The sequence below is a fragment of the Myxine glutinosa genome (genome assembly GCF_964187855.1).
Source record: "Myxine glutinosa chromosome 12 unlocalized genomic scaffold, kmMyxGlut1.1 SUPER_12_unloc_2, whole genome shotgun sequence".
NCBI classification, from domain to species: domain Eukaryota; kingdom Metazoa; phylum Chordata; class Myxini; order Myxiniformes; family Myxinidae; genus Myxine; species Myxine glutinosa.
The window spans coordinates 285,108-301,298 of NW_027616356.1; the positions used below are offsets into that span (position 1 = coordinate 285,108).

The window sequence follows — 16,191 nt, forward strand, 5'->3', positions numbered from 1 at the left end:
CTCCTTCTCTCCCCATCTTGTCTTCCGCTCCCTCTTTTTGTGTATTTTGTTTGTCTGGTTGATTTGTTTGTGAAATAAATGTTAGCTCTTTCACGAGCCTCGATTCAGTATACAAAAAAAACAAAAAAAAAAGCCGCGAAGTACCTGTCTGCCTCGGCAGCCAGTGCTCGGGGTTCCGTTATCACGGTCCCGGCCAACGCGAGGCGTACCTGTGCTGGTAGTTGGCGACGGAAAAGCGCCCGGAATAGAGAACCAGGGGCTTCGTCGCCCAACAGCGACAGCATATGGTCCATTCAGACCGACGGGCGCGTGTCGCCGAGCTCGGGGAGATCCAGGAGGTGGTCGGCCCGTACGTCCTCCGTGAGGCCGAACGTGGCTAGGAGTAGCCGCTTGAGCGCCTCGTACTTGTGGCCGTCCGGTGGGTGGCGAAGGACGGACACAACTCGAGCGGCCGTGCCGGGCCCGAGGGAGGCGACGACGTGGCAGTAGCGCGTGTCGTCGCTGGTGATGCGCCGAAGGTGAAACTGGGCTTCAGCTTGGACGAACCAAACTTCGGCCTGGGCCTCCCAAAATTCGGGAAGTTTGAACGACATCATGTTGTTTGCCATTGCAATGGCGTCGTGTTCGGAAGGATCGCTACGGCAGATCCAACGTCGAGGTCACCAAATGAAGCGCGGTGCTGCGTGCGCTAAAGCTTGCGAAAGGAGCAAGCGGACAACGCGGTTCATACAAAAGAGTCTTTATTCAAAGCACTCAAACTGCAGCACTGAGCTGCTCGGGGCTGCGCGCCCCGTGTATATCCTGAGGCCACGCCTCTCTCCCCGGCGTGGCCCACCCCCACTTGGTGTGCAGGGTGATGTCACCACGTCAGTGCTTTCATGTCCGCCACAATATCAACATTTACCTCAGCGAATGTCAATCGCGGTGTCAGTATTTGATGAACTTATAAAGACTTAGGTGAGTTATAAGCGTGACCAGCATGTGCACGGGATTCTTCCCAGAAGAATGAGTGGTCGCATTAGCTTGTACGACTTAAAATGAGCGAGTTTTGTTTTGACGTTTGGGCCAGTTTTACATGTTGTATCCCTAAGGAATGAAACGATCCTTTTTTCCTGGCTTACAATTTTATTTGAAGTCACACATGCCTCAAAATACACTCACTTATATAGAATTGAACGCTGAATCCGAAAATGCAAGTGAAATTGCCTTGTTTTTTTTAACATTATCTTCTGTATATTCTAAATATATATCTGTGCAGTGTCTGTCTTGTGTTGTGTTGTCTTGTCTTGTGTTGTCACTGAACTACTCCCTCAAACTTTTGTGAAATCGTACTATTCCAACTTGACCCACGGCGGGAGTATGCGCTCTACTGAATGGCGTTCTAGTTTTTCCATGTGCTACAAGTCCACTTCGAGGCACCAAAGTGGACCACCATCAGTTATACAGGGGATCATGGTAGAAAAGATTTATGGACAATAATATGCCGTGTTTGTTGTTTAACCAGTAAAACCAGCATTCGACAAGAGACAGAAGGATTTTTTTTATAAGTAATATTTTTTAATCCCGACTGTCTACCTTTAAAGCAATCATACTGATTAAAAGAAACCCTTAATAACTTTCCTAATAATCCAGAAATTAATAAATTACAAATGTCACAGATATCAATGCAGCTATGAATTAACTCACCACTTTCGAGGTGTCAAAATTATCTCAGGTAACAAGTTTGTAACATAAACCCCAGCAGGTTATAAATAGATGAAGAGCCGGCTGTGAACATGTTTAAAAGGATCTTGTCCAGTGGGTCCACACAGGATGAATCCAACATGCCAGTAGCTTTGCAAAAGTCCTCAGAGCGTGAAACCTTGTATCACCGAACTGTGCAGATGAACCCGAGTCCATAGATCAAGCTGTGCGTGACGTTGAATGTGGGAATGCACACTGTGAAGGACAATGCGTACTGGCAGCAGTTGAGAAGAGACTGAAGGAGCACACTGGCTGCCATATCGATACAGCCAGCGAGGATATGTCTGCTTTGAAGTTGGCTCCAAGACAACAGCAGGGCAACAGAGTCAATGAGTGGATTGACGATTGAGATTGAGTGGATTGAGATCGATTAGAATGACCAACGTGCAGCGGGATGAAGTTTCTTATTTTAAGTCAGGGATTGTAGTTGCTGAACCAGTCCCGGTTCACATACAGAAGACTCCCGATTGTTTCTTCACTGATTGATTCATTATTTAAATGAATTTTGCCACGTGACATTCAGTATCGAGCAACTGGGCCTCTTCTCCTTCTACGTGTCCCTCTCTCCTGTCTTCTGATGCAAAACGTTGGTATTTTAGATCTTCCTCAAACTATATCAGCAAGCCTGGGTAACGTCTGGGTATCACGTCTGGGTATCGTTGGCGATTACATTATTTTAATCATGGGCCGGTCACATGGCTATCCGAGTGTGCGTTATAAGAACAAAAAAAAAAATCACAAAGGCAATTTACACACTGGGAATTTTATCCATATGCCCTAATTAATTAGCATAGCACCACCCCCCGCATGGAGACACATAACGCTTACCCGGACATCTGGCCCTGACTTAGATACATGAAGGTGGCGACATGGCACACAGCGCATGCTGATCTATACAATCCTATCTGGACTAAGGTATTTCATTGCCTACCCCCCATACATGTAACAATATGTATGTATGTATGTATGTATGTATGTATGTATGTATGTATGTATGTATGTATGTATGTATATATATATATATATATATATATATATATATATATATATATATATATATATATATAAGGTATATATATAAACGAGGTATGACGTCATGTGCATAAATTATACCGTCATGCATCATGTGTTGATGTCATGTGCATAATGAGGGCGAAATCTAGATCAACATCTCTGCCTTTGTCTATTTGTGACCAGAGAGCTTTAATCTCAGTCTGCAAAGACTTGAGTACCACACGGATGCCCCCTAGTTTGGAGGTGATGTGTTGGTATAATTTATGCACATGACGTCAGCGTCATGTCATCGGGTTAGTGTGCTTCCTTAGTTAAATATATCCATACATACATATATATATATATATACATATAGATACACACATATTACTGAATGACTTAGAAACCTAAAGTATAATTTTTGTGATTAAAATGAGACATTTTATATGCATTTAATGACTCCACATGAAATATGTTCCTTCTTTGCCTAACAACACTTTCGTTTCTTCTACGTTAATCTGACAAATTAAATAAAACCTGAAGCTGGTGAAGTTAGCATGATGAACACACAATGCTGTATTAATGATAAGCTTGTTCCACAAACCACAATCACGTGATCTGTTTAAAGGTGAAAAGTACAAAATGTGAAAAGGCTCCATTCATGGATTCAGATGTATTAGTATTACATATACAAATCGTGACAAGGAAGACTTTCTCAGCACCAACACTTTATAATGTGTACTCATGGTCTTACCCAGATAAGGCACTCAGTATGTGGCTCCCGGGATCTTGCGAGGAAGTCCTAAGAGGCAGGAAACATCATGGTCCACAAGGGGTCGTGAAGAAGTTCCTGGGCCAGGACTTTCAAGAGCTGCAGTTACAGTCACTTTCCCAAGGGCAGCTCTTTAATGATGAGAAATTTCCGATTACAGCAAACTCCCTGGGGTACTACATGTTGGGCCCAAGCTCTAATTTCAGCAAAGACATCACATGGAAAAGGCCAAATGTAAGTATTATGGAGGAAGGACCCCTGAATGAGTTTTCATATCTGTGTTTTTTTAAATACATGGGCTAAGGCTCGTAATAGAGCTGACACACACACACACACAATAAATTATTTATTACTGGTATTCAGCCTATAATAATACATCCCCCACTTTGGACCCATATCCTAATGCCTATAATAATACATCCCCCACTTTGGACCCATATCCTCATGCCTATAATAATACATCCCCCACTTTGGACCCATATCCTCATGCCTATAATAATACATCCCCCACTTTGGACCCATATCCTCAGGATTTGTAATTTTCAGACATTCCTGTGGTTTTGTCTGACAGGAGATTTGCTTCAACCCACAGTTTGTGGTTGAGGACACGAGCAGGTTCGACTTCTGCCAGGGCGAGCTTGGTAAGTAGATCTATACATACTATAAGAGGGTCATTTGTGTATTTGTCTGTCGCCATTTTTCTCAGAGATAGCCAAACGGATCTTCGTCAAACTTTCAGAGGTTCACCAGTGAGTGTCAGCAAGTGTTTTACGCAAAAATAAACTTTAGAAATTATTGAAAAAAAGTTGGAATTTTTTGGATTTTTAAAAACTCACTATATATAGTGTTTAAACCTTTGTAGCTATATTAAAAAAAAAAAAAAAAAAAAAGATTTTTTTTTTTTTTGGGGATTTCTAAAAACTCACTATATATAGTGTTTAAACCTTTGTAGCTATATAAAAAATAAAAAATAAAAAATAAAAAAAGAAATTCTACAATAAATAAAAAAATGTTTGTAGGCAATATTAAATAAAAAAATAAATAAATAAATAAATAATAAATAAAAAAATACAAAAAAAAAAAAAAAAAAAAAACCACCAATTCTAAAGTGTTTAAACCTTTGTAGCTATATGACAGGCAATATTAAATGATCCTCAACCCCATTCCTTAGTGGGTGTAGAGAGGTCTTTTAGGCCCACACCAAAAATAGCAACAAAATCTAGGATGGCGTACCCTCACCTTCACGGAGTCAGGGCCACGACAGAGTTAGAGAGGGAGAAAGAGAAGAAACAAGAGGGAAAGGGTCGGTCCATGGGGCACTCTGAGCGTGACTGCGTTGCCCTGATAAATCCGGACAGTAAAGATAGAATGGGGAAGAATTGGCCCGGACTTGCGTTGGGGGGTACAACCACCACAAAGAGGCATCCCCTATAGTTGTAGAACGGCCTTGTTGTCTGTAATCATCCCAGGGTGGTCATCGATCAATGAAATGCGTGATATTGTGGGTGCTGAAAGTGAGATGAAGGATGAAGTCATGAACAAGTCCTAGCAAAAGGCATGAATTCTCTGGTGCAGGGAATTGCTGGTTCTTGGCCGCACTTGCATCCCTCACGTTGGATGACAAACTACTATCCAGGGTGGTGCCAATGGATCAGAGTTTTGATCCCAACACAGGCTACGCTGGCATCTTTCACTTTCAGGTAAATGTCTATATTCGGTCTCCTCTTCAGCTATAACCCAATGGGTGTGACCTCTCGATATGAAATAATTTACCAGGTGATCTGCACACAGACTGTCAGGTTGCGCTCATGATACCTCGAGTGTGCGACGGTTTCGGAATGTGTACCCACAGTTCTGGAGATTTGGTGAGTGGGTCGATGTCGTGGTGGATGATCATCTACCGACCAAGAATGACGACCTCGTGTTTGTCAAATCAAAGGAAAGCAACGAATTCTGGGGAGCACTCTTGGAAAAGGCCTACGCCAAGTAAGGTTGGCTTACTTTGTGAAACCATCCTGCTTTCTGTATTCATCTGAAGGGTCGATAAACACTCAAAACAAACCCATAGTCGCCATCTTGTTTTGTTCCAATAGACTGTGCGGTTCGTACGAGTCCGTCCGTGGAGGAAACATCACAGAAGCGTTTGTGGATTTCACTGGAGGCATCAAGGACATTCACATGCTGAGCAACATGCCCAGTAACATGCCCAGTAACACGTGGGACATGATTGTGAAGGCAATGGAAGCTGAGGCTCTGTTGGGAGCACAAACCTACCCCGGGGTAAGTGAATCCATTTCAACACCTCACATCACCACACAGTTAATGAAGTAAAGGAAAGAGCCAATCAGGATATCTCGACTATGCTAGGGTGAAGAAGAACCGTTGCTTCCTGTTCCTCAACAGTCACCTGTTGCTTTGTTATGCACGTGTTCCATGCCACTTGTGTTTTATGTTTTAACTAGCAGTTTACTCACCGTCCAGGTGGGTGAAGCTTGCATATTATTTGCTGAAAAATTTGCTAAAACAAAAAATAGATCAACGAACGTTCCATTATTATATTATTAATAGACGTACTCACATATCAAGAGTATGTAATTAATAAACATATTGACATATATGTACCAATGTATGTATTGTATGTACATGTATATATGTATGTATATATGTACGTATATGTTATGTACATACATATAAACGGTGGTTTTTATACATATACATTGTATATGTATATATATACATTGTATGTATATATATTGTATATATATATATATATTGTATGTATATATATTGTATATTATATTGTATTGTATTGTATTGTATTGTATATTGTATGTATATATATATTGTATTGTATATGTAAAAAAAAAATAGATCAACGAACGTTCCATTATTATATTATTAATAGACGTACTCACATATCAAGAGTATGTAATTAATAAACATATTGACATATATGTACCAATGTATGTATTGTATGTACATGTATATATGTATGTATATATTGTATGTATATATATATATACATTGTATGTATATATGTACCAATGTTTGTACATGTATGTATTGTACCAATGGTACATAATAATTAATAGACATACTCAATTTCCAACAGTGCGTAATTAATGGACATAAGACATACGCATGTTGCATTGGTAGGTAATTGATCCTCGTCAAACTTTGAGGTTTATCAGTGAGTGCTAAGAGTGTTTTAGGCAAAAAAAAAAAAAAAAAAAAAATTAAATATATATATATTTTTTAAGTTGCTTTTTGGATTTTTTAAAATCGCTCCATAGTGACTAAACCTTTGCAGCGATGCGAAAGATAATATTTAATGATCCTCGACCCCATTCCTTAATGGGTGTAGGGAAACGCTTTAGGCACCCAAAAAAAAAAAAAAAAAACAATTTGATTTCTTCAAAATTCCAACAGGATTAGAACAGCACCGGGCAACACTGAGCACCCCTGCTCGTTCCCGATACGTGAAAGCACCCATGCCTGCAGAAAACGGACTTTTTGGAACACCAGCTGCAATTTCCGAGGCTGACTGAAGGGAAAGCACCTGGCTACGATAGCTAATAGAAAAAATACCTGGAAATGAATAAGGATGTATATTGCTGTTATATAGACTTTGAAAAATCATTTGACTCTGTGGGCAAGATGGCTTCTTGAGATCAGGTGAAAGGGTGAAAAATAAACAAGTGAGGTAAGAAAAGTTCCTGCTATGTGGAACACTGCAATCCATCCCTGCAGAAAACGGATTTTTTTGGAAAAATCCATGATACATCCGCACAAAAACATCCCAACAAGAAACCTTCGCAATGCAATTTTAAAACCTCATTTAAATCCATTCAACTTTATGTGTAAAGTTATAATACACATAAATTCAAGCTTCATCATCAATATATATTATTGCGGCTTTGAGGATTATGTTTTTTTATTGTGTTGTATTGTATAGTAAATTGTTGTGCAATATTGCTTTATTCTGGACCCTCCTTACTCCAGTTATGTATAAAGGTCAAAGGGCGTTCCCGTAGTTAATTCCATAAAGCATACACGTTAGCCAATCATAGATTTCCCCCTGGTTGATAGTTATATCTTTATTATGTGTATTAGGGTAAGGCCTTGTCTTCCATTAAGATGACACTCCATTGCACCAAGTGAAATAGAGTAGATTCCTTTCACTTTCCCCTTTCATCATTGCCAAGCCTCGATTGCCAATTACATCCCCTCCAAAACCACCATTGAACATGTGCTCGGGTCGGGGAAGAAGGGCGTGCCCGCCCGTCGTCATCAAGGGCGGAGCCAGAGGGTCGCGCGACCAACCAGGGCCGAGGTGAGCACACCGATGGGCGTGTCCTGAAGGCCGGCGGCTTGATCGCCGGAGGCGCTATAAAAGCGCGCGCGCAGGTACTGCAAAGAGATCATCCAGGGAAGCACAAAGCCTGCTATTCGTCGCCTTGCTCGCCAAAGTTGGACCAAGCAAGAGAGTTGGGCAAGAAGCAAGCACGTTGTTCAGTTGTGTGGTTGGACCAGACGAGTCCTGGCAAAGCACGCGACGTCCACAGAGCAGCAGCAGCCACAGCAGCAACAACAGCAGCTTGGGGCCTTGACGGCAGTTCTTGAGCAGGGCCGCGAAGGAACGACGGCTGCTAAACGCGCCGATCGTGCTGCAGTACCCGTGGACCTTCCTCCCCCTCCAGCCATCCACCTCCTGCCATTCCTGTCATCATTCCCCGCGTGAGTCTGTCTTTTGTTTGTTCTGTCCTGGGTTAATTAAGACTGTAGGTAAGCTAGCATTGCACTGTGTCTCTAATATCTTCTGTAAATTATTTTCTTATCTTTCCTTCTTCGTTGGTTTCTTTGGTCCTGTAAATAGCAAATAAATTATATTCGTATTGCAAACCTTTTTTTTGTCTTCTTCTTCTTCTTCTTCACATCCGTGTCGCCTTTGTCTTTTCCCTATTGAATATCTGTGGCGCGATCCGGCCAACGTTCGGGAATCGGGTTAGTCGGGGTAACTGTTAGGGCCGCGGGGCCTCCGCTCGGCAAAACCAACATCTTATCCGCGGTCCGTAACAATATACAGACTTGGCATTTAATATTGAATTTTTTTTTTTCTTGACTTGGGTTTCCTGTCTGAACTCAGAATATCAATCTGGTGAGTTTCTTTTATGCTTCGGTGATTTCATTGTTAAAAGAACCATGTCACTGATTGTCTGTCGCAGCAAGAAGTCAATAACAGGATTATATCACAGGTGGCGTGACAAAATGTACGGACAGGTACATTTGACGATTGGCTTCACAATCGGGTATATAAGGGTTGTTGCGTTCTGTATTAGTGGAAAACAACTGCTGCACATCTACAAAAGTTATTGCCACTTCCTCTGGAGATGGTCCGTCAACTCGACAATGCTGTTTGTCATGGAGTAGTGGCTTTACGAAATTCCGGCATGAAACAGCGTGCTATTGCTCGGCAGCATGGCATCACTCAAGGTCAGGTGTCAAAGATCCTGAAACGAAATGCTCAGAAGGGTGTCCCTACTCCAATACCGAGGCCAGGACGTCCCCGCAGAACCACAAGGAGGGATGATCGCCAGCTGCACCGGTTAGTCCGCAATGGCCGTACCAAGTCAGCTAATCGGCTTAGGGCTGAGTGGCAGCAACTGACAAATGTGCCTGTATCCAGAAAGCTAGTCAACCAATGACTGGTTCAAGCAGGCTATCGTGCCAGGCGTCTCCTGAGAATGCCACGCCTGACAAGACAACACCACCAGCGCCGATTGCAGTGGACCAGAGAGCACTGTCAATGGCAGCCAGGACACTGGAATCACGTGATCTTCAGTGACGAGTCTTGATTTCTGGTCCATCGTCAAGATGGCTGCGTCCGAGTGCGCAGACAAGTGCATGAAGCCTACAACGAAGATTGTATAGTGCCAAGAGTCCAAGCTGGAGGTGGTGGGGTGACCGTTTGGGCTGCTTTTCATGCAGGGGGCAAAACTGACCTAGTTGTTCTGAATGGAAACCTGAACCAGTTCAAGTACAGGGCCATTCTGGAAGAAACATTGCTTCCATTTGCTCGTGCAGCCTTTCGAGGAAACTTTGTCTTCCAAGATGACAATGCACGGCCTCATCGTGCTCGCATGATCCAACACCTTCTTGCTGACCGTGGTGTAGAGCACATGGAGTGGCCTGCCATGTCCCCGGATATGAATCCGATAGAGAACTTGTGGGCAGAATCAACATGTCAAATCGACAACTTGGACCAGCAGCCGACCTCTGTGCGTTAATTGCAGCAGGCTATTGTCACTGCATGGCAAGCGATTCCTGTCCAAACCTTGGCAAATCTCGTGAGCAGCATGCCTCGACGTGGTCGTGCTCTCCTGAATGCTCGTGGGGGTTACACGAAGTACTGAACTGTAATTTTACTGTCCGTAATCCCAGTCATAATTTAGCTTTTGTTTTTGTTGAAAATTTTTTTGGCTAATGTGCAAAATAAAGAGATACTTCTGGAAAACGTACAGAAGTTTAACACAGTACTGTCCATGAATTGAGTTCGATATCAGTTTACATCACTTTCAAGGATCAATTTATTTGCTTCGAAATGTCAAATGTGGTTTTTGTTTCTTTAAAGGTCACATTAACAAAATCTAGAATAATTTCAACATAATTCCAATGAACTTTTGGTTCGAAGTCATCTTGAAAAGTAAGTTCACCCCCACAAAAAAATATTCCATATTAAATGCCAAGTCTGTATTTAATGTATACAGTGCATTCAGAAAGTATTCAGACCCCTTCACGTTTTTCACATTTTGTTATGATTCAGCCTTCTGCTGAAATCGTTTAAATTCATTTTTTCCTCATCAATCTACATTCAATACCCCATAATGACAAAGAGAAAACAGGATTTTAGAAAGTTTTGCAGATTTATTAAAAAGAAAAAACTGAAATATCACATTTACATAAGTATTCAGACCCTTTGCTATGACACTTGAAATTTAGCTCGGGTGCCTCCCATTTCTCTTGATCATCTTTGAGATGTTTCTACACCTTGGTTGGAGTCCACCTGTGGTAAATTCAATTGATTGGACATGATTTGGAAAGGCACACACCTGTCTATATGAGGTCTCACAGCTGACAATGCATATCAGAGCAAAAACCAAGCCATGAGGTCGAAGGAACTGCCTGCAGAGCTCAGAGACAGGATTGTGTCGAGGCACAGATCTGGGGAAGCCCACAAAAACATTTCTGCTGCATTAAAGGTTCCCAAGAGCACGGTGGCCTCCATAATTCTTAAATGGAAGAAGTTTGGAACAACCAGGACTCTTCCTAGAGCTGGCCGCCCGGCCAAATTGAGCAATCGGGGGAGAAGGGCCTTGGTAAGAGAGGTGACCAAGAACCCGATGGTCACTCTGGCTGAGCTCCAGAGATCCTGTGTGGAGATGGGAGAAACTTCCAGAAGGACAACCATCACTGCGACACTCCACCGATCTGGGCTATATGGCAGAGTGGCCAACCAGGTGGAGGTATACTCTCTCCTGAGTGCTGTTCTAGTTTATATGATGTTTTGAATTCACTGTATCATTGAAAAGGAATTTCCCTGGATATGGTACAATAAAGTTTTTTTTTTCATTTTTGTTGTTTAGCAAAGTATGGAGGAACTCAGCCCGGTGGGGTTGATTCTCGGTCACTCGTACTCCATCACAGCTGTGGGCAAGGTAAACAACATTTAATTCAACAAGCAAAGGTAAACGCCATTTTGCATAACCTGCTCCACATGGGGACTTAGGTCATGAATATGCCGCAGTAAACAAGGCAGCATAGATTACAGCAACTAGAAATGAAACTTATTGTGGTGAAATGTTTCGATGTTTGTGTTTTTAAAACATTCATGTCAAAGCTCATGATCAAGAGCAAAGGAACATTTACTCATGACGAGCACACTTTACACTTTGTGAGGCTTAAAAGTAACGATTGTACAAAAAGGCATTTGATAAACCTCTGGAAGACTTTGATTGCCTGACCCAACACAAGTTGTCCACAACATACCTTCTCACAGAAATATGTCATTCTTAGTTGGGATTACATGGCAGCCCACTTCCGGAGTGCAAACACTAATAGTGGGGGACCTTAGTACACAAAACCTACCTAAGTGTGCACTTCCGGATAAAAGTGTGAATTTTGGCACACAAGTACCTTAGACCTTGACGATCAAAAAAATTGATGGAAGCACTTTGCCACGCCCCTTTTATGGCCGCCATCTTTAGTGGGGGACCTTAGTACACAAAACCCACATAAGTGTGCACTTCCGGATAAAAGTGTGAATTTTGGCACACAAGTACCTTAGACCTTCACAATCAAAAAAATTGATGGAAGCACTTTGCCACGCCCCTTTTATGGCCGCCATCTTTAGTGGGGGACCTTAGTAAACAAAACCCACCTTAGTGTGCACTTCCGGATAAAAGTGTGAATTTTCAATGATATTTAAATAACTAAACATACCAGGAAGTCCAATCTAGTGTCTAACACCCCGTAAATTATTTCATTAACCTCTGATGGACGCCATCTCAAATTTTCACTCCTATTTGTCATCATCTAGTAATTCATCCAAACAGAATCAGTCAATATAGCTGCCGGACTATTCAAAATGTTGGTCAAATATTAATTAAATTATGTTTCGAATAATTGTTATCTTTCAATGTGCTCCTTGATACTTTATCCAACAGATGTTAGAATAGACTGACGTATGGTGAATACATAATTACTTTTTTTGCAGACATTATGTTTTGAGTACGTCATGAATGTCATTTATCCTTGTTTTTGTATATAGTTTGTGATATTCATCATGCCGGGCTACCATCTTAGCTCAGTCAAATCGATAAATTTCATTGATTGACCTAGATTGACCTTACTAGCTTGTTTGGTTGTTGACGTCTCATTAAAAATATGACACACGTAGCAGCCATGTTGATTTCTCATATAACACTGAATCTCATATAAATCTCATAATCTCATATAACACTCAAGAGCTTTTTAAAATTTGTTTAAATATAATTCCTTGACCCAACAAGTATGCATGTTGACACAAGATTGATTTTCCTTCCTTGCTCGGGTATTGAGATATCATTGCATTATGTCGCAAATGGCAGCCATTTTTATTTTTTGAGAAATTCAATATGGCTGCCACCTTAGCTCTTTAAAATTAACTTCATTATATTCCTGGACCCAACAAATATGGGTGAAGACACCAAATTTATCTTTCTAGCTTGTTTGGTTATCAAGATATTATTAAAAGTATGTCGTGAATGGCGGCCATTTTGAATTTTCGATTAATTCAAGATGGCTGCCACCTGAGCTCTTTCAAAGTTATATGATTTGTTAACCAAAAAAATGTGGGTGTAGCCACTGAAATGAACTCTCTAGCTATTTTAGCTTCCGAGATATTGTGGAAAATAGGTTCTCGATGGTGGCCATCTTGAAATCCAAGATGGCGGCCATAAAAGGGGCGTGGCAAAGTGCTTCCATCAATTTTTTTGATCGTCAAGGTCTAAGGTACTTGTGTGCCAAAATTCACACTTTTATCCGGAAGTGCACACTTCTGCACGAAGGTCCCCCACTATAATGGCTGCCATCGATGCTGTAGTTATGAAACTATGAAAGAGTGATGCATGTTAGTTGTTTCCATGATAAACCACAGCTCACGAAATCAGGTTAAACTCAGGATGTTACTCTTTGCAGGTGAACTTGAGAGGAGAGCCGGTGTCACTCGTTCGTCTACGCAATCCATGGGGAAAGGTGGAGTGGAATGGTTCATGGAGTGACAGGTCTGGAACATACTGAGAATCTGGAAGAATTATTTATTTTTTTGTATACAAGATCGAGGCTCGTGTAAGAGCTATCATTGATCACAAAAAGACAAACTGACACATAAAACATAAAACATATGATAAAGGGAGCGGGAGAACAAGATGGAGAGCAGGGACATCGGGAGATCTGTGGGAGGGAGAGAAAATGGGGGGGGGGGGGGGGAGGTGGCATGGGAAGGGAGATGGGGGTGGGAGAGTGGAGGGGGGTGGGAGAGTGGGGGGGGGGGGGGTGGTCTTTCTAAGCTTTCTTCGATAACAACAACGTCGGTTCAAATTTTAGATGGTTCATCTTTTGTCCGTTAATGTTGACACCCTTATCCTTCCACTGAAGTGATCAAAATATATATTCCAGAGAAGCAGTGAATAATTTGGGCGAGATATTGTCCCCTCGTCTCTTTTTGATGTTGATCTTACCACTTCCTTTGTGTAGCGTCACTGTAGTTGTACAATGTGTGTAAATATTTTGTAGTAATTCAATTTACTTCCTTTCAACTTCTTGTTCATGAAATGCGTCCAGCAGCGACCGTGTTTCTACAGATTTGAATACCTTCTCATAATCTACAAATACCATCCAGAGAGGTTTATTACTTCTCTGGCATTTCCCCTTCATTTGATTGATGGCGTGTATGTGATCTATGGTGGAATATCCACTTCTGAAGCTTGCTTGTTCTCTTGGATGGTTACCATCTACAATGCCTTCCATTCTATTGGTCAAGACCGCAGTGAAAAGTTTATAAATATTGGACAGTAAGCTCATTGGACGATACTTTATAACATCCCAAATGTCTCCCTTTTTGAAGAGGATAATCATGTTGGCTTCTTTCCATTGCTTGGGAACTTTCCCTCATCTTAAACAAGTTGTGCATAGTTTAGCAAACTGTACTGTCATGGTGTCCTCTCCCTCCTACTAACATGTTATGTCTACTAATACATGGGTCTACTAATATGTTATGTCTACCAATACATGGGTCTACTAATATGTTATGTCTACTAGTACATGGGTCTACTAATATGTTAGGTCTACTAATACATGGGTCTACTAATATGTTATGTCTACTAATATGTTAGGTCTACTAATACATGGGTCTACTAATATGTTATCCGGCCTTGGTGTCTTCCCTCATGTTTAGTAACGCATTTTAACTTCCCAGTGTGTGACGTCTGGCGTCTCTTTGCCTGGGGTAATTAACCCATCTTTAATTCCCGGGTAATCAACCCATATTTAATTCCGGGGTTATCTCTAATTAACCCAAATGTAATTCTGGGGTAATTAACCCACCTGTAATTCTGGGGTAATTAACCCATCTTTAATTCTATGGTAATTAACCTATCTCTAATTCTGGGGTAATTAGCCCATCTCTAATTCTGGGGTAATTAACCCATCTCTAATTCTGGGGGAATTAACCCATCTCTAATTCTGGGGTAATTAACCCACCTGTAATTCTGGGGTAATTAACCCATCTTTAATTCTATGGTAATTAACCTATCTCTAATTCTGGGGTAATTAGCCCATCTCTAATTCTGGGGGAATTAACCCATCTCTAATTCTGGGGGAATTAACCCATCTCTAATTCTGGGGTAATTAACCCATCTCTAATTCTGGGGTAATCAACCCATATTTAATTCCGGGGTAAATAACCCATCTCTAATTCTGGGGTAATTAACCCATATTTAATTCCGGGGTAAATAACCCATCTCTAATTCTGGAGTAATTAACCCATCTCTAATTCTGGGGTAAATAACCCATCTCTAATTCTGGGGTAATTAACCCATCTCTAATTCTGGGGTAAATAACCCATCTCTAATTCTGGGGTAATTAACCCATATTTAATTCCGGGGTAATTAACCCATCTCTAATTCTGGGGTAATTAACCCATCTCTAATTCTGGGGTAAATAACCCATCTCTAATTCTGGGGTAATTAACCCATCTCTAATTCTGGGGTAAATATCCCATCTCTAATTCTCGGGTAATTAACCCATCTCTAATTCTGGGGTAAATAACCCATCTCTAATTCTGGGGTAATTAACCCATATTTAATTCCGGGGTAAATAACCCATCTCTAATTCTGGAGTAATTAACCCATCTCTAATTCTGGGGTAAATAACCCATCTCTAATTCTGGGGTAAATAACCCATCTCTAATTCTGGGGTACTTAACCCATCTCTAATTCTGGGGTACTTAACCCATCTCTAATTCTGGGGTACTTAACCCATCTCTAATTCTGGGGTACTTAACCCATCTCTAATTTTGGGGTACTTAACCCATCTCTAATTCTGGGGTAATTAACCCATCTCTACTTCTGGGGGAATTAGCCCATCCTTAATGAAGGCTTCTTTGCTCGTGTGAATACATAATTGGACGTTTTCTGTTCAAACCTTCTTTTTTTTCCCCCTTTTCCCCCCCCCCCCCTTTTTTTTTTTTTTTTAAAATACTGAATCGAGGCTCGTGAAAGAGCTGACATTTATTTCACAAACAAATCAACCAAACAAACAAAATATATAAAAAGAGGGAGCGGAAGACAAGAGAAGGTGAGGCACACAAACACTTGAGGGCACACAACATTTAAGAGCAGGGAGATGTGTGGGAGGGAGAGGGCTTGGGGGGAGGGGGGTGGCAGAAGTATCAAACACAAGGACACCAAGGACTTCCAGGACAGAAGTTGGTATTTCAAAAAAGTGGAATTGGGGTGAAATTAGCGGGGATAGAAAAGATCAATGTTTTGGATGGGGGAAGATAAGAGATGGTGGTGAACAGCTGTTTTAAAGACCTGGAGGGTGGAGTGGGATTGAAGAGAGTGAGGGAGTTTGTTCCAGAGGTG

At 41.4% G+C, this 16,191-nt stretch overlaps 2 protein-coding genes across 2 annotated transcripts in view; one reads left to right on the plus strand and one right to left on the minus strand.

Moving 5' to 3' along the window:
- The window catches only part of LOC137437920 (uncharacterized), a 422,503-nt gene that overhangs the window by 122,869 nt on the left and 283,443 nt on the right, over window positions 1-16,191 (minus strand). The gene's annotated exons all lie outside the window — the stretch shown is intronic.
- LOC137437918 (calpain-1 catalytic subunit) overlaps window positions 3,504-16,191 on the plus strand; it is a 73,171-nt gene continuing 60,483 nt past the window's right edge. Inside the window, exons 1-7 of the mRNA XM_068132660.2 lie at window positions 3,504-3,742; window positions 4,080-4,149; window positions 5,084-5,208; window positions 5,361-5,494; window positions 5,602-5,788; window positions 11,152-11,223; window positions 13,244-13,329. Of these exons, the coding sequence (XP_067988761.2) occupies window positions 3,509-3,742; window positions 4,080-4,149; window positions 5,084-5,208; window positions 5,361-5,494; window positions 5,602-5,788; window positions 11,152-11,223; window positions 13,244-13,329 (908 nt within the window). The 5' untranslated portion in view covers window positions 3,504-3,508. The remainder of the gene's footprint in view (window positions 3,743-4,079; window positions 4,150-5,083; window positions 5,209-5,360; window positions 5,495-5,601; window positions 5,789-11,151; window positions 11,224-13,243; window positions 13,330-16,191) is intronic.